At 35.8% G+C, this 18,842-nt stretch overlaps 3 protein-coding genes across 3 annotated transcripts; 2 read left to right on the forward strand and 1 right to left on the reverse strand.

The window, feature by feature from the left end:
- The first annotated feature begins 340 nt into the window (after positions 1-340).
- pih1d2 (PIH1 domain containing 2) lies at positions 341-3,281 on the forward strand. The gene is made up of 5 exons (XM_039670534.2): positions 341-542; positions 876-999; positions 1,225-1,473; positions 2,134-2,408; positions 2,622-3,281. The coding sequence occupies exons 1-5, from the start codon at positions 357-359 to the stop codon at positions 2,754-2,756; spliced, it is 969 nt and encodes a 322-aa protein (XP_039526468.2). The 5' UTR covers positions 341-356; the 3' UTR covers positions 2,757-3,281.
- On the reverse strand, positions 3,239-11,558 carry dixdc1a (DIX domain containing 1a). The gene is made up of 15 exons (XM_039670533.2): positions 10,919-11,558; positions 8,733-8,842; positions 8,499-8,653; positions 7,039-7,125; positions 6,902-6,955; positions 6,738-6,788; positions 6,431-6,535; positions 6,288-6,341; positions 6,046-6,135; positions 5,413-5,484; positions 5,162-5,323; positions 4,662-4,728; positions 4,277-4,385; positions 4,094-4,202; positions 3,239-3,992 (listed from the first exon to the last, which is right to left on the reverse strand). The coding sequence occupies exons 1-15, from the start codon at positions 10,939-10,941 to the stop codon at positions 3,909-3,911; spliced, it is 1,332 nt and encodes a 443-aa protein (XP_039526467.1). The 5' UTR covers positions 10,942-11,558; the 3' UTR covers positions 3,239-3,908.
- A 2,897-nt stretch (positions 11,559-14,455) lies between these two features.
- Positions 14,456-18,363, forward strand: cryaba (crystallin, alpha B, a). The gene is made up of 3 exons (XM_039670537.2): positions 14,456-15,346; positions 16,115-16,237; positions 17,492-18,363. Exons 1-3 carry the CDS (start codon positions 15,149-15,151, stop codon positions 17,660-17,662), a joined length of 492 nt encoding a protein of 163 aa, XP_039526471.2. The 5' UTR covers positions 14,456-15,148; the 3' UTR covers positions 17,663-18,363.
- The last annotated feature ends 479 nt before the right edge of the window (positions 18,364-18,842 follow it).

Genomic DNA, 18,842 nt, shown 5'->3' on the forward strand with positions numbered 1-18,842 from the left:
TTCTTGTGGTTACTTAATGACTTAATAATATTCTTTGTAAAAATAAATAAATAAAAAAACAGTTGTTGATTCGGCCTAACTGGTGCCCCTGGAAGCAGTTATTTTGACTAAACAACGCCATCTACGGGATGAAAAGTGCATGTGTTAGATTAGTTTCTATGGTAACCTTTGAGTTCAACGCTCCGAGTTGAGGAAAAACTGTCCGGGACTGATCATTTGCTAGCTCTTTTTCCAAGTATTTGTTACTAAATATTGTATCTGCCAAACGTCCGTTTTGTTCCAAACAGTTTTCGGTGGCTAACAAGTCGTATTAACTTTTCTTTTAGTTGTTACAGTAGATTTGATACATTTTAAGTATGGCAATTCCTGGCTGTGATAATAAAGGAGTTCTGCAGCAGGTAAATCAGTTTTGGTCGATGTTAGATGACATGTCTCAGAATAATCCAGAGGCCTACAGGACCTTCATTGAACGCCAGTTACGGGAGGGAGCGGAGTTTCACTCCCCGCCGGAGCCGCACGCCTGCATCCGCACTTCTCTACTGGTTGGTAAACCACCATTAGCCTCTTTAACGAAACTCTGCTTTGACTGATTTTATAGATCGTATCAAACAAATAGACCACCGAAGTTATTTGATAGAAGATGCCTTATATGATGTTTTTGGACGTCACTGGCGATAAAGCAGTATTTCACTATCAAACGCTAAAAATGTGATAATCAATTAGTAGTACTAGGCCTATGGCATAATGGCATTTGCATCTGTTACCTATTGAACCATAGTGCCACAGTAAAAGTTAAAATTGGATGGCATTTAACTTTAAAAATAATTAATAAAATATTAAGTGAAATAAGAAAGATTTTATGTCTGATTATTCAGGAATCAAAGGAGGATGTATTGTACATTAACATTTGCGGTTGGAAACGCGTACCAGCGGCCATTTCTTACAGTGATCCTGTTCCTTTGTGTGGAGGACGAATGGAGAAAGTAACAGAGGAGAAAGGTACAAAAACTCAAAATCATCATTGCTGCTTTCAAAAGATTTTCTTTTACCAAAATATTCACTTTTAGGTGGCATTTGTTCCGTTATCCATTGGTTCGCAGTCTTATTCCAAGTAGCTAGACTTTATTTTGTCCTTGAGGAACTTCCTGTCTCCCTAGACTTGATTCTTAAACATCCTAATTTTATCTTGAGAAATTCTGATTTCCTTTGTTTGTTTTTTTGCAGAGCGATACAGTGTTATTGACGTGGCCTTCAACCCTGCGGTTCTGGAAACGGCAGCGAAAGAGAAACATGAGAAAGAGCAGCTCCATCTGCTTGCTGTGAACTTCATCCAACAACAGCACAACCTGAGTCTCTCCCAACGCTACAAACTCACCAAAGACAAAATCAAAGGCAGCATTCAGGATATGAAGCAGCGTCTCATGTCACCACATACATCCAAATCTTCTGCCAATAAGCCACAATCTGAACCAGGTAAAATATGCTTTGGAAATGTAAAGACAGTTTCATCTTACCGGTTTTAAGAGCTACAGAGGTTAACTAGCTAATTGTAAAGAACCTAATTAACCTGCTGGAATGCAAATTGTGTGATTTTGCAATATTAAAGAGTTAATTCACCCTAAAAATTCAGATATTTTTAATGAAATCTGAGAGCTTTCTTTCCCTCCATTGACAGCATCTACCACTTTTAGGCCCCAGAAATGTATTAAAGACATCATAAAAGTAATCCAAGTGACCCTAGTGGTTTAACACTATAATTTTATGAAGCGATCCGAGTGCTTTGTTTATGCAGAACAACGTCATTTACCAGTTTATGTACAAAAATGTTAGTTCATACAACAGCATCTGCTCTTGCTTCATAACAACAAGGATGCGTTACAACAACCATTCATAAAAGGAACTCTCATGAATGTGCATTGGAGTTTAACATTTTATAAATAAAGTGGTAAATTTTGTGTTTTGTGCAAACAAGGCACTTGTGTTACTTTATAAAATTGAGGTTAAACAACTTAGGTCTCATGGATTACTTTTATGATGTCTTACGAAGATGAAATAGAGTCTTGAGGGTTTATATACAAAATTTAATTTTTTGAGTGAATTAACCCTTTAAGTGATTCTTCTGCTTTTTTATAGCCCCATCACTCTTGCAGCAGATCTCCTCACTGCGAATGGCTGACAGTAATGAGGATTCATCCATCCAACTAAGCATGGAGCCGGAGAAAAAAGCAGCCCGATCAGGTCTCATTGAGGTGATCTCCAGCACAGAATCAGACCAATCTCAGCCACAACAACCCCGGCATCATCTCACAGTCTGTCCTGACAGCAACGGCTCAACTAGGAGCCTGAAGCTGAGTGTTGAGCTTCCTGGAGTGAGATCTGTGTCACAGTGCCAGCTCAGCATCTCTCAGGTCAGTGTTCCCGTAGGCAAGCTGTGTGGGGGGAAGTTTTCATTTCAAAACAAATGCTTTATTTTATCTTATATATAATGTTTCATTATCAGGACTAAATCAAATTTTCCATAGTTCTGATTTAACCTTTCTACAGCCCTTATATTGTACATATTTTTTAAGGTTTTTATTCATGATGTGGACTCAATAAAGGGTTTGGTTTTTATTCTTAAGGATGATATTCTCCTGGAAGTTGAGGACATTTATTATCTCCATCTTCCATTTCCTGAGTTGGTCAAAGAGGAGACATGCATCGCAACGTTTAGTAAGAACAAACAGACTCTAGATGTTTTAGTGACTGTGTTATGAGAACACTTTACTCTTATTAATCAAGAAACCGAGGATATAAACCCCTTCCGAATCATTTTCTGAGAAATATACTGTATTGTTGTGTTATTATTTGTCCCAAAGATAATTACACATACATTCAAATTCAAGCTTACATATTCTATTCACAGACAGAACCATCTTTTCTTAAATTTATAAGAACCTTAAAAGACAATAATTATTTTGTTATTAGTTAACTAATTCATGTTTGATGTTTAAATAAATTAATAAAACACTAAAACATATTTTTAAATATATATATTTAAAGTGAATTTAGGCATCACAACATTAGAAAGGACACTTTGAAAGCTTATTTTGAGATTTGCTTAAGATTATATTTAACTCTTATTAAATTATTCAACTTGAAGTGAATGTTTCATGACTGCAAATAATTCAAATGTATAATGAAAAAAAAACCTCATATAGTGGCAGATAACCAATTGCATACACAAATAAGCCTTCACTAGGGCACAGAATGTCTTTAATAAAAGGGTGGATTTGCATTTACAACACAAACACTATGAACAGACATGCAAACTTGATAGGAAAAGTACAATCATTTTCAAAGGGAATTCTTCAATATCTTCAAATGTTACAAATTCTTACAAACAAAGTGGTCCCTGCTTTTACCACCCTTTATTTTTTAAGGGATTTCAAGAAAGATTGACGTACATTAAGTGAAAAATATATTACAGAGAATGTGTGCATATGCTGATATGATATGTTCTCTTGAAATGGCATTTTTCTGGCAGGACAATACATGCACACAATGTGTGATGTCCTTGTCACAGTTTGGCAACTAATGCGACATGTTTTTTATTTGTCACTGCACAAGACAAAAACTCAGTAAATAATCTTCATTTCTTCCTCACTTATCACAATGGCATTGTTACTTCAATACACTTTTAATCAGTATTTACTTGTAAACTGTTTTTTAATAATATTAAAATGTCATTTTTCTTTCAATCTTCAAAATGCATATACTCTATTTTACAAACACTTTCCTGATGTAATGACATAGTGAACAGGTTCGGTGAGATTCACAGTTAGCACAGGACAAAGGGTTCAGAGTTCCTGGGATGAGGTATATGTGGGCTAAAACATACATTCTGAACGGATCGGACCCCACATGTTCTATCTCCCCTCTCCACGATCCTCTTCCACCCATGCAACGATTTTCCCTTCCCAGCCAGGTACAACAGCATCGTCCTGAAACACCTGAAAGACGGCATTCAAGTGTCATTTCTCAAATACTCGCAGCACATTTAGAGAAAGACACTGAGCATTCACTAATTCACAACATGGGGTGTGATTTTCACCTCTTCCTTCACCGTTCCAAACTCTGGATCCAGCGATTTGAAGTGATATCGGAAACAGCCATGTCTATCCACAGCTGCCTTAAAGTCCTGTAGCGTGACCTCCCCCAGCCTACCAATAAATAGTTTCAATTTAGATCACGAGACTTCTATATGATGATGCTATGATGTCATTCTTGTAGTCACCTCTTAGGGATGTTGACTAGGAAGGGCGTGAGAGAACGATCTGTGTAGTAGAGTACTTTGGTTGAGGCAGCCGCACTAAGAACAGGGCTACTGTGAGAATGAGCAATCTCTGGAAAAAAGGAAATTATTTTTTTCTAATTACGAATTGTTTGATATTGATCTTGTGTAGGTTAAAACTTGCATGTTAAAATTGTGAGCAAACCGTTCTTTTGAGTTGGTTCTTTTCTCATTTCAAAGATAGATCTAAATAAATAGGTTTGAATTTGAATGATTTTTAGGTCAAGTAATCACAAATGACTTGAAAGCTTATAAAAAATGCATTCATTGGTCTAAAACGTGGCAACTCTGCATGAATTTCTAGCTGAATAGCATTGAAGTGACCTACTTGAGCTCGATGGCCATGATTCTCGGTCCGTGTGATTGGCTTTTCGTCCCGGAGACCTGGTTGAACCCTGTGGTGGTACAACAAATTGTTTTAAAGTCGGCATGAAATGAAAATTCACTGTTATCTCATTTCTACATGCCCTGTTATAGATCTTACTGTGAACTATTCATTTGTGCATGTTTCATTTGTTGTTTTGACCACATAATGTTAAATCAAAACATCATAAATGTTAGTGACGGGGACATTCGAAACACATGGTTTGTGAAGCTTCAAAACGCTTGCAAATCAGAGCATTCAGAGCACGTATGCTTTGATGAATAGTGATGAATTCAGGTTGATTGGGATACTTTTCGCCATTGAGATGACTAGGGAAAAGTGTGCCAAATGAACATGAATTCACCCTACATCTCAAAATCAAACCCCAATCCCTGCCCTACTTCTCCCCAGTCCCACATTTCCTGTTATCCAGAATGTTGGATACAGTTAATGGTTGACCTTGCCTTTCTCTCCTGCCGTTTCTTGGATTCTGTGGTGTGAAGGCGGTCCACCAGACTGGCCAGCCCCTGCTCCAGGGTGTCCAGCATATGATGCTGTGGGTCATGACCGCTGAAACTGTTCCTCAGGCTGTGCAGAGCATCTCGCACCAGATGAAGCTCGTCTCCCTGATGCACACATTCAGACACAAAATACAGACCTTTAGTAGAAATTGAATGAATACTTTTTTTTTTAAGTGAAGAATGGCATGACTCACCATTCTATGCTGGAAAACAGTGGACGATGTGTCCATCGTGTGACTGTAGCCATTATTCTCACAGCCTGACAACTGGAGAAACCATTTTTTATTAATGTCGAGCATTACACATTTACTTGAAAGTCATATTATAGTTTATATTAAAGCTGTTTATATTTCTGTTCTTTATATTTGCTTTTTATGGGAATATCAGTGTAATATTATACAAAGCTAAATACATTTAGAAGTAAACGTCAGTTTGAGACTATTGGTGTGCTATGGCTCCCTCTAGTGTAATAAATGAGAGCTACAGGGAGTTTACACAATATTATAATATAAAATGTTAAAAGGGATAGTTCACACATAAATGTAAATTTTGTCAGCATCTACTCACCCTCAAGATTTGTTCTGTTGAACACAAAAGATATTTTGAAAAATTATTGGTAACCAGACATAGACCATTTAATCTATATCTGTCTATCTATAGCCACATCCATATAGGGAAAAATACTATAGAAGTTAATGGTTACCTCAACTGTCTGGTTACCAACAGTCTTCTAAATATCATCTTTTGTCTTCAACACAACTATCCCTTTAATAGGACATTCAATTATTGCAGAAATGGGTCAATTTTGCCCTAGTAGTTTTAGTTACCCTGTGATAGCTCCCATTGATCCTGTGCAGGGCATCGTCCAGTTTTGCTTGTTGCTGCTGAAGAAGTCTGTCTTTCTGCCCAATTTCTTTCTACAAAGATAAGTGCATGTGATAAATGAGATTTTTATGGATTACTATACAGTAGAATACAGAATATTGGAGAACCAACACAGCCCTATTTAATGAATTAAAACATAAAGATGAGTAAAGAATACTAGATAGGATTCACGATATTCACTTACTTTGTATTCACTCAGAAATCTGTTCCGTTCACTCAACTTCCTTTCTAGTTCCATCTAAAGGACAAAATGAAGCAAAAGTTTGCAAATAAACCTTTATATATCTGATACAAAGGAAAATAAAATGCAATGACATTATATATTACATTATGTCCCTCCAGTTCCTCTCTGGCCATGCTGGATCTAAGCAGCTCCTGTTTGAGCTGTAGCACTGAGTCCTCCTGCACAGACATTCTCTGCTGCAAGGCATCCTGGGTAAACAGATGGACACAGAAACAAACCCTAACTATACCAAATGGCAACAAATCTGCTGTACACTGCAAAAGCTAATGTTAAAATTAAAGAATTGAATAATTATTCATACTTCAGTTATTTATAATATTACAAATGAACACACAATTTATTATTATATATTGTATTTTATGTTACTTAATTTCACCTGCATGGTCTCACCTTAATAGCCTGCAGATTACGTGCCTCCTGCTTGTATCTTAAAAGTTCTCTCTGAAAAAACACATTAAAACCCTCATTCAATGTGCAAATTGTAGTATATTCAGTTTTTATATATATAGTATACTGCATATCAGCCAGTATTTCTTTTCAGCAATTTAAGTTACCTTTAGATCTAAAGACTCTTCCATACTCTGGTCCAGACGACTGCGAATTAAAATCTCCAATGGCAGAATACAAAGTATATGTCATTACCATAATAGACTGTATATGAGACATGCACAAAAGCATAGTTAAGTGTTACCAGCTGCTGCTCTGAGCTGGCACTTTCTCCAAAGCTCAGAGTAGATGTCTGCTCATCCTCAGGTAGTGACCCATGCAGCAGTAAGGCCTGAATGAACACATGTGAGCATGAGGTTTCTAATGTAATGAGAGTAAAACTAGTCCATTCGCAGTGAACATATGCTATTGCACAACAGTCATCACGTGATCAACCTCAGATGCTGTTGGATGATTAGACTAGCAGCTTCTCCTCTTTCAATCTTTATAACTCTTGCATTCAAGAATTAAAGATGCCTTCTAATGCTGATACCTGGCAATTAAAAGGATGCTTTGAAATGCTGGATTGATGAGCTTGAAATGTTTGGTCATTGGTTCGGTTCAGAAGAGTGACATTAATCATGATGGATTAGGAAAGTCTGCCAATCTGTGCAAAGTAATAATCTTAATCCGACTGAATGAACTGCTTTACAAGCACTAATTCTTTGCTTAAAATGTAGTAGTGGCGGTATTACATATGGGTGTTTCCAAAATGTTGAACCCTGGACTCACTATAGTTAACTGTTCGGTGTATAAAATACTCATTATGGTAGAATTCTGTCATTTAAAAGAAATAAATTCATATTATATATTTTTTTATTTGTGAAAGATATCATGATCCTTTCCACCACATCTCAAATGATATTGGTGGAAAATACATTTTTTAAATATTTTGCAAAAAAAAAAAAAAAATGGCTGACTTTGTCTTGCTAAAGCTATAGCATTTTATGTATCCTAACTTCACACTATCCTAAATACACTATTTTCACATGATAATATACACCGATCAAATGATTTTTTTGAAAAAAGTCACATATGCATTTATTTTTCAAAAATACATAATATTGTGGTGTTATGACGATTTAAAATAACTGCCTTCTGTTTCAATATAAAAATACATTTCTTTTGTATGTATTTATTCCGGAAATCATTCTAAATAAATAAAATTATTAATTACTTTAATTTAATTTATTAATTGCTAATTACTAAAAAATCTGATTGATTCTCAGAAAAAAAGGTACAAAAGCTATCACTGGGGCTGTACCTTTTCAAAAGTACCTAGGGTGCATATTGGTACCTTAATGGTGCATATTAGCACCTAAAATGTCCATATTAGCATCTAAAATGTCCATATTAGCACCTAAAAGTCCATATTAGCACCTAAAATGTACATATTAGCACCTAAAAGTCCATATTAGCATCTAAAATGTCCATATTAGCACCTAAAAGTCCATATTAGCACCTAAAATGTACATATTAGCACCTAAAATGTACATATTAGCACCTAAAATGGACAAAAGTTTTCCCTTTTGAAAAGGTACAGCCCCAGTGACGGCTTTTGTACCTTTTTTTTCTGAGAGTGTACAAACATTTGAAAGCTATTATTATGAAAAGCCTGATTTTGAAGAAACAACCATTTATAAATGTGTACGAATAATAACTCGCCTGAAGCCTTGACACCATTTTCCTGGTCTCCTGCATCTCCTTCTCCAGCTGTTCCTGTTGGGCACATAGCTGTTCCTCCCATGTGCTGCTTTCCTCTTTCCCAGCATGCTCTGGGCCAGGAGACGGCTCGGTGGCTGAGGATTTCACTACATCCTCTTCAAAGGAAACAAACAAAATATAAGAAAAGTATAGAAAAATATGTTATGTAGGACCAAGCAAGGGGATACATCCTACCTAGGCTTTGTGGTTGCTCCGTATGATTCCCCACTAGCTCTCCCGAATCTTCAGATTTGCCAATAATATACTCCTCCTTAGGTGTGTGTGCCGGACTGGATGAACTGAGGCTGGAGAGATGTAAAGAATCAGTGAGCAAGATAACCATGTATTCATTTCGTATGGTCCTAATTTTCAGTCATACTGTATGTACCAGTTGGAGTAATATGATGACAATGAAAGCCTTTTGTGTGCATAAGGTATAATGTGTTCAATTACATGTAACTGAACAATCTAGGGAAATTCCTGTTACATAGACAACCCCATTTCAAACCACACTAATCCAAAGTTCCCGAGCATTCCTAAGTCACATGTCATTCATCTGTTTTCAGTAAAGATGAAATGAGAGACTCTATCTCAAACACCCCTAGCTGTTCCGCATGGGAATATGATATCGAAACTGAGATCTCTCTAACAAAGAAATAAAGACAGAAAGAAGTCTGTCGCACTGAATAAAAGACAAAGCAGCTCTCTCAGTTGATTAGCATCATCATTTTGATAAGGACTATTAGCTAGGATTACATCTTGATTAAGCTTCTGAGAATGATTACATAAAGCGTTGTGTACACAAGCATGAAATTACAGCAGAATGCTTCTCTGAGAGGTGTCATATTACTGAACGTTGATTATTTTTACAAAGAGACACATACTGCTTTATACAGTAGTAAACCACTCCAGATAGATACATAATCTGATCGGATCGTTTAAGATATTCTACGGCACATTATTTACTCTAATGCATTGTGAACAATGGGGTTGTTTTGTTTATTTGAATGTTTCATAACTAATTTTATATCCATTTCCTTCCCCCAAAAAAGTGAATTATATGCCAGTAGGGAAATGACAAGCTACCGCCTTTGTGAGAAAAATATTATATAATTCATTCAACTGATTCATTCAAAACATTTTGAGTTAATCAGTTTTTTTTTCTTTCAGTAAGGCCAGTATTGTGTGTTTTGCTATGAGATATGTTACTTCATTTGGAACTATTTTCATTGGCGGTGCAAAAATAGACAAATTAACTGGGAATATACAGTAAGGTATTTTAAATTAAAGTTATATTTATTGAACTGACATAAAAGCAATATTATGTGCTGTTAGTCTGATTCTCGACATTAGCGCTTGTGAGTATTTAGGTGTGGTTACACAGACACTATTATAAAGTGATGTAGTAAGTTACAGGTGAGGTGACTACATGTCCTTGCCAAAGTAATAATAGTAAATTAAGTATAATTACAAGTAACTAACCCACCTAAACCAAACCCTAACCGTAAGTAGGCCTATATAATATCACTCAGTACTTATTTGAGTAAGTACAATGTAACTACGTCATCTTAAAATAAAGTGTAACCAGAATTTCTCACCACTCAAAGTTCCTGATTGGGTGGTTTCCTATCGAAATGAGTAGATTTCGCTATTGAAAATTGTATGAACAAAGATAAATGTGTCTTTTTGTACTCCATTGAGTTATTTTTTAATAGTTTTTCTATGTAAATATGCACCAGACTGACATGTTTAACTGTTCTTTTCCCACATCTTTTGCATTTCTCACCCAACACGCTGTTCTAAAAGCCTTAAAACTTAAAAACTTTAAAACTTAAAAGATCTTGCGTTTTTCTCAAAGCAAAAACGCATTCTGTATGAATAGCGTCTTAGCCATGCTGATATGAGAAACAGTGCTCTTGCTTGTGATATTGCTTAAATAACTACTGCTATACAAAAATCTTTTCAAGGCTGGTCCAGACAGACCAAGTAGCCTGTTGGATAACATATCAATGAGTCTAATGAAACATTTGTAAACATTTGCTCCACTTGTATGACCTTTTCATGATGTTTTGTGCATCAAAATCACATAACTGTCAACAAATTTATGGACCAAATAGTAGATTCATTTATCTGAGCATTTAAGCACACAGATGGCACTGACAATATTGAAGCCAGTGATTCCCGGTTGCTAGGTGATTTCACAATAGCAGACAACACCCACACATCAATCTCTTATGTTCACATTCAGAGTGAGAAAACAGTGATGTGCCAGCCACTTTCACAATATCACAATACTGCAGTCCATAAGCTTGGGATATCCAAAATGAAATGGAAGATGGAAACAGGAAGGACAAAATTATACAGTAGAACTTCATTCATACCATTTCATTTGTTTGGCTCCCATGATGCTATTTGCCCTTCTAACCTCCCATTCTGATCCAGCCCATCCCGTGGGGTTCGAGGAAGCAGCAGTGTGTCATCAACATAGCAGACGGCACAAAGCGCGTGCACATCCGAAACCGCACCACACAAATCCCGGTATAGCAGTCTAGTCTGTTGAAGATGATGATGGAGAACAGATCCCAGACCATGCAAATGTCCCGGTCCGTGCGTACCCTACCTACCTACCTGCTTGTTTGTCAGGTCTTCCTTTAGACATCCTTAACACTCGTGCAAAATGACCTTTTGACTATTCCCATAGATTCAACATTGAAAATCCCAGTAAGAGGCAGCATGTGTTTCTATGATAAGCATGATGTAATCCTGTTTATCAGTTCTGAGCCATAACAGGGGAGAAAAAGGCTTTTGAATGGTCTGCCGTCCCCCTTCTTGAATGTCCACGTTGTCTTGTGCGACTTGTAAGACTCCTGTTTCTCATTCTCCCTGTTTTTGTGCCTCTCTCGAAGGCAGTTCTGAGGGATTTTTCCTCTGCCTTTCTGTTTCTCTTCGCTCCTTGTCTTCCCCCGCCCTTGTTCCTTTTTTAGGAGTCAGACATGGTTCAGCCCGGCTCTGTTTACCCTCCCCTCCTCCATCTTCACCCCTCCCTTTCACACAGTGCGGTGGGCTCCTGGATGGAGGGGGGTGGGTGGTTGTGGGATGAAAAAATGGGCGTCACCAGTGAGCCATGCTGCTGTGAAGATGACACACTTTAACCAGCTCTGTTAAACTAGAAGCCTGTAGGTTATGATAAGTGCTTGATTTGACTGTGTGAATTACATCTTATATTGTCGTATTATGTCGAAATGAGAGAGTGAATGTGTGTGTGTGCATGTGAAAGTGAGAGAGAGGGAGAGCGAGAGAGAAAGAGCACGTTGAGTATGACCACGTCAGCTTAAAGCTACACTGTGTAACTCTTAGTTTATTCTTAGCTAAAAACACTTAGTTCTTTCAAAAATATATGTGCTCATTGATGTATATTTACTTCGTTCAAGTAATAAAGTATTCTCGTGAGTGTATAATATGCCATTTAAAATACATACGGGTAAGGGGTTCTAATGTCGGTCGCCATGTTGCCCCTCCATCTTGAATGTACATTAGCCAAAGAGGGACATACCCGTTAATTCAAGCTTCGCCTTTCGCGTTTACGTTTGAGTTAACACTCCATGCCATGTTAATCTTGGACTACATTGGCCACCGTAGGAGTTAAAACGAAATCGGAATTGAGATGGGGGTAAAAGCTTTAAAGCTACACTGTGTGATTTTTACCCCCATCTAGTGGTGAAAATGTATATGATCATCCAGTGAATATTAGTTTCTGTTCCTCTCAATTCCGATTTCGTTTTAACTCCTACGGTGGCCAATGTAGTCCAAGATTAAAATGGCTTCAAGTTCGACCTCGTCCATGAGTGTTAACTCGAACGTAAATGCGAAAGGCGAAGCTTGTATTAACGGGTATGTCCCTCTTTGGCTAATGTACTTTCAAGATGGAGGGTCAACATGGCGACCGACATTAGAACCCCATTACCCGTATGTATTTTCAATGGCATATTATACACTGACTCACAAGAATACTTTATTACTTGAACGAAGTAAATATACATTAATGAGCACATATATTTTTTGAAATAACTAAGTGTTTTTAGCTAAGAATAAATTAAAAGAGTTACACAGTGTAGCTTTAAAATCCGAAAAAAGCGGATACTGTTCCACAACTCTGTCTCCACTCTCCATTGATGAAATCATTGGAATCATAATGCCAGACTATTAATATACTGTTTTTATTTTTCTGACATTCTGAAAGGGAAATTACTTTTTACTAATTACAATTTACTAATTGTGCAAAAACGTATGCAGCCCTTTCCACCTTTTCTTTTCTTTCTATTTTGTGTGTGTAATTTTATTGACAATATGTCATATGTCAATAGTTAACTGTTTTGGCTTGTTTTTTATTTGTGTTACATTTTTATTCCAATGATCATGTGTTAATAGAACTGTCAATGATTTTCAAGATTTTCTGTATTAGCATTTCCTTTGAAGCAATTTTTACAAAGAAACAGCAAGTAACACTGAATTTAACATAAAATTGTAAAATAGATTGAAACAGTATTTTCTTTTAAAACACAATCATCTTTGTTTTATTTTTACATTGTACACGGCTTTGTTTTAACCAAAAATAATGATGTTGAATTATAATAATAATTTTTTAAAAGTCCAAGGACATGTTATGCATGAACAACCCATTTATCCCATAATGGCTACATTCCCAATTTGTGCAGAGCAGGGTGATATTGGCAGTGGATTTGGAGTGGAATTAGAAAAACCGCAGTATTACTGGAAGAGATTACTCAGTCAAGGACAGTGTTGGGAAAGCTAAAATGGATCTAAATAAGCTTAGCAAAGCTACAAGCTACTTATAATTCAATGAAGTTCAGCCACAGTCAATCTGTGATTGTGAGTCAAAATTTACAAGCAGCATTTTGTTCATTGTCTAACCATTTACATTTGAATTTCCCCCATCTTGCCAATACATTCTTTAATAAAGATGTACATTTATATAATATATACATGTACATATAATATAAAACCAAGTTGAGCATGCAGTGTCGTGGCATTGACCATCAGAATCTGTTTAGTTGAAAGTGACTTGTGTGAATGGCACTCTACACTATGACCACAATTAACCTTTTGCTCGCAAAACTGAGGGCACCTTAAGACATTTACTCTGATATGTCAGCTACAAGTATGACCATACTGTTTGTTTAAAAAAATATTTATAGAAACTGGTAATTTACTGTGATTTATTTGGTTCCACAAGATTTTAATTGATTGTTGGGCTGTACAAGACAATAGGAAACGGCTGTGCCGTCACATCACATTACTAATAAATGATAAGCCTAGCCTTGCCTTGTTTATAAAAAAATAAATATAAACTACAAACTATCATTGAATACTATAAATCCCCATAAAACTGCCCATGTGGCGTGGAGGATCACCGCTGCTACTTTCTCTGCAGTGTTTGAGGAGCTTTCCCATTATCTTGTTTCACCAGAGTTCAGCCAGCCCGGACAAATTGCTTTATAGTTTTAATTCTGTTTGCAATACAATTTTAGATGATCTCGCTCCTGACGACTAAACAACAAAAGTCAACCCCCGAGCCATCACTTTTCCATCATCTGCCACCAGTCCTTCAGGTCCCCATCAGTGCCGTCTCCAAAATATTTGTACTAGGGCTGTCAAATGATTAATCGTGATTAATCGCATCCAAAATGAAAGTTTGTGACATACACACACACATGATTGTATTTATTTAAGAAATATTTTCATATATATACTGTATATAGATTTATATATAATTTATATTATATATAAATATTTTATATATAAATAATATTTGTTCTTTAAAATATACAGTACATGCATGTGTGTGTGTGTGTGTGTGTATATATATATATATATATATATACAAAATAATTATACACAGTGCATCCAGATATTTTATCTAAACACAAACTTTTATTTTGGATGCAATTAACCATGACAGCACTAATTTGTACACATGGTCCCAAACCAGCACATAAATGCAACTACGGTGTATGTGTCTTAATCACACAGCCCCATCCCACAACACCTGTCCAACTCTCTCAGTCGGGACGGCATGGATGCTCATTTATCACATCTGATTTACAGCAGATCATCAATCTTGCTGATTCGCCCAGTTCAGTCATTTTAGGGCACAATATTATCTTTCTGCCTGAGTTCTCCTCTGATAGCAGCCAAGAGGGAGCAGATAGTATCTGGCGTGTCCTGTCCAGGGCACGGGCGGTACAATCCCTCCTGGCACAAGAGCTTGCTGGGATGTGGCCAGTTGACATGGAGGCTTCACTCAGAACCATTCCAACTTAGCCAGGCAAATATTTTTCCAGGCTTGTGAGCAGAGCGGCGTTAACACTATTCAGACCCCAGTGTTTGAGACTGAATGAGTGATGGGTGATTAAATAGGTTTTTTGTTTGAATGAGCCAGAGGGGAAGAGGGCAGCGAAAAACACTTTACCTCATAACTGGAGACAGATCAGCGGCTGACATAAGGTTTATGGATGGGGCATATAAATACAGGGCCAAAGTAGAACATGCAGCAGGTCCATTATCAATTCCAGTCACTTCGCTGAGATACAATGGACATTTCTATACATCATCCCTGGTACCGCCGACCCTTATTCCCAGGCTTCTTCCCTTCTTCCCATCGAATTTATGACCAGTATTTTGGAGAGCACGTACCCGACAGCGACCTAGCTTCACCTTTCTACACCATGCTTTACTATCGTCCTTATTTCTGGCGCTTTCCAAACTGGTGGGAGAGTGGCATGTCAGAGGTGAGTTAAACTGCTGATGTTGCTACAAATTAGCCATTACCCAAATAGCTAATACTTTTTTACTTTTTAAAGATTCATTATCCTTAACAAAACACTTTTAACAGCATTTTTTACAATACTATTTTTATATTTTAACATTGTTAAAGTTAATCTATAAGACTAATGTTAAAATCATTCAAACGTTTAGGGTTAGGAAACTAAAATCATTAAGCAGCACATTTTCAACTTTGATAATAATAGGAAATGTTTCTCAAGCAGTGTATTAGAATGATTTTTGACACTGAAGGTGGTGTAATGATGCTGGAAATTCAGGAATAAGTTGCATTCTTAAATATATTAACATAGAAACCTGTTATTTTAAATTGTAAAAATATTTCACAATTTAACTGTTTTTACTGTATTTTTAACGAAATAAATGTAGTCTCGTAAGTAGATGTCATGTCTACTGTATGTAAATAAATATAAGTCTTGGTGAGTATATAGACTCTCAAACCCTGAAAAGTCATACTGAGCTCAAACTATTGATGTTTGTTTATAATTAGATTATTAGATTAACAACTGCTGTAAAAGTATTGCTTTTGTTATAGTTCATGAATCATGATGATGCATTGATTAATGTTAATAAATTGAATCTCATTGTAAAGACTTTCCCCTAAATTCTTGAGATTAACAGATTGTTCTTAATGAGCCAGTCATATTATTAGAGTTATAAAGTTTGCAGGTTTTCAGTCTTTTGCAGTATTCAGTTTGCCATTTTCCCTTACACAGGTGAGAATGGACAGAGATCGCTCTGCAATCAGCCTGGATGTGAAGCACTTCTCTCCAGATGAACTGACTGTCAAGCTCAATGATGATTTTATTGAGATTCATGGGAAACATGATGAACGGCAGGTAAGTAACAAAACAAGTATTTAAACTCACATTCATTTTATTGACCATTCTGTATAAATTAAGATGAGTATTTTTCTAGCATAAATGATGTTCATTGTTTTGCATTATAAAAGCAAGGTTAGACATGTTCAAGACATATTCCATATGGCAACATGTGAAGAACTTTCTCACTTTTATTCAAGAGTTTCAGTTAAAGTGAACTGGGCACACTCACATAGGACGTGTTTGGGAAGGAAAGGAAAGACCAACGACTTTTAACTAGGGCTGTCAAACGATTAATCACATCCAAAATAAAAGTTTGTGTTTACATAATATATGTGGGTGCACTGTGTATAATTATTTTGTATTTGTATATACTGTATATAAATACGTGCTTTTATATATTTAAGAAATATTTTCATATACTGTACATAGATTTATATATAATTTATATTATATATAAATATACATATTTTATATGTAAATAATATTTTTTTCTTAAATATACATGCATGTGTATTTATATATATACCGTATATATACACAGTGCACACACATATATTATGTAAACACAAACTTTTATTTTTGATGATTAATCGTTTGACAGCCCTACTTTTAACACCTTTTTAAACTTTAAACAGCATCCAATATTAGTCTTGACAAACATTTCCTTTTCTTATTAAAATGTCAAAAAGTTTGGGGTTGGAAAGACGTTTAAATGTTTTTGAAAGAAATTTCTAATGCTCACCAATGCTGCATTTATTTGATCTAAAATACAGTAAAAAGTGTAATATGAGAAATAGTATTACAATTTAAAATAACTTTTTTTATATTTCGATATATTTATATAATAGGTTTTAGTGTGTTAATTCAAAATTACCCATTTTTAAATGTTTTATTATAATTTAATAATTTTATTACTTAAGTCTTCAGTGTCACATAATTGAACAGAAATTATTCTAATATGCTGATTTACTGCTTAAGAAACCTTATTATTATCAATGTTGTAGAAATTATGATCCATCAACCGATGAATAGAATGTTCAAAAGAACCACATTTATTTGGAACAGAAATAATTTGTAACATTATTCGTGTCTTTACAGTCACTTTTGATCAATTTATTGTCTCCTTCACTAAATTAAAATTTTGAATGTTAATTTTAGTTTTTGTTTGCTACCTCAACTTAAAGTGAGTCGATTCAACTTTATTTTCAGTGACCTGTTCTTGTGCAACGACTGATTTACATCACTTTGAAGAAACTGTTTCTGTTACAGAATGAGTATGGCATTGTGGCAAAGGAGTTTTACCGGAAGTTTAAGATCCCAGCCGGTGTAGATCCAGAGTCCATCACCTCCTTTCTGTCCTCTGATGGCTTTCTGAGCATCTGCACATCTCGCCGCGTGCTGGACATCAGCTATGAAGAGAAGCCTCCAGCACAGAAGTAAACCCGTCGATAGCTGCACCTCTCTTCTCCAAACAAACCCAGCAGCTTCACCACGACTGAACCAAAACCAAAACAAGAGAACCAAAACAAAGTTATAAAACCAAAACCATATTTGTCCATAGTCAACAAAACAGTGCTTTAGGCCTGTAAATGCAGGTTGTTGTAGGAGTTGGGTTTGGTTTGTTATATTTATGGCCTACAGTTGGACAATGTATGTAATTATGTGGCTGACTTGGATGATGATTGTAACTTTGGCTTTTGAGAGGAAGCAGAATTGAAATGGGATGTTGCGCAGCATCTGAATTCAATAAATCCCCAGCTCAAAATACTGATGAATGCTGGTAAATGAGCTCATCTGTGATATCTCAGCACATGTTGTTGAGCATCTGAATGTAAAGTTTGCTGCACTCTGTTTGATACTGGGGTCTAAACTAGCAGACTAAGTTGAATGTGTTTTGCTGAATGTTGTTGCACTTAATGGACAGTAATAAAAATGACTTTGTAAATTATGACTAATCGCAGTGTCAGGGTGTAGACATCAATTATGTAAAACAGACAAATGTGAAGAAAAACATCCAGAGTTTGGATTGCTGATGACAAGGGTGTAGTTATTGACATAATACCCCCTTTTTCCCTCTACTGTCATTCCCAATGTGCTTTATATTTTATTTTCCATACCTTGATACAACTAACAACTGTGATGGCTGTAGCGCATTAAAAATTTTAAAAAAAAATGTTGTTTCTTTTCTTCTTTTTTTCTGCACGACTTACAAAGGGGCCTTATGATGAAATTATAAGAGTAATTTATAAAAATATAATTCAAACAAGGACACTTTAAAGGTTCAACTGTAGATTTTAACTGAAAATGAAGGTGTTGAAATAGAATAAAGTACATAAATAAAATTTATTTGTGACATGGCATTACAGTCACATGATGCTTCAGAAATGATAATCTAATATGCAGAATCCATGACAGCATTCAAAAGACAACTGAAAACTAATCTTTTCCGTGAGCACTTAATATAATAATAATAATAAAAAAAATAATAAAAACAAAAACTTTAAATCCCTACTTGACTGGTTTATACTAGACTGAGCAATGTTTGAACTTTTTATTTTGAGCTCTTTCTTGGGTCGTTATTGCCTCTTCACGATGACTTGTTTGAATTAGTCCTCAGACG

This window comes from Pimephales promelas, chromosome 16 (assembly GCF_988280905.1).
Source record: "Pimephales promelas chromosome 16, fPimPro1.hap1.1, whole genome shotgun sequence".
Lineage (NCBI taxonomy): Eukaryota > Metazoa > Chordata > Actinopteri > Cypriniformes > Leuciscidae > Pimephales > Pimephales promelas.

Excerpts from the sequence above, each read along its gene's own strand:
- pih1d2 (XM_039670534.2), top strand. The coding sequence starts at position 357 with ATGGCAATTCCTGGCTGTGATAATAAAGGAGTTCTGCAGCAGGTAAAT. Across the intron at positions 1,000-1,224 it reads GAAAGTAACAGAGGAGAAAG|AGCGATACAGTGTTATTGAC; the intron begins GTACAAAAACTC and ends GTTTTTTTGCAG. Across the intron at positions 1,474-2,133 it reads TAAGCCACAATCTGAACCAG|CCCCATCACTCTTGCAGCAG; the intron begins GTAAAATATGCT and ends GCTTTTTTATAG.
- dixdc1a (XM_039670533.2), bottom strand. The coding sequence starts at position 10,941 with ATGGGAGCCAAACAAATGAAATG. Across the intron at positions 8,843-10,918 it reads GGAGCCAAACAAATGAAATG|CCTCAGTTCATCCAGTCCGG; the intron begins GTATGAATGAAG and ends ACATCTCTCCAG. Across the intron at positions 4,203-4,276 it reads CTAGTCAACATCCCTAAGAG|GCTGGGGGAGGTCACGCTAC; the intron begins GTGACTACAAGA and ends ATTTATTGGTAG.
- cryaba (XM_039670537.2), top strand. The coding sequence starts at position 15,149 with ATGGACATTTCTATACATCATCCCTGGTACCGCCGACCCTTATTCCCA. Across the intron at positions 15,347-16,114 it reads GGGAGAGTGGCATGTCAGAG|GTGAGAATGGACAGAGATCG; the intron begins GTGAGTTAAACT and ends TCCCTTACACAG. Across the intron at positions 16,238-17,491 it reads GGAAACATGATGAACGGCAG|AATGAGTATGGCATTGTGGC; the intron begins GTAAGTAACAAA and ends TTTCTGTTACAG.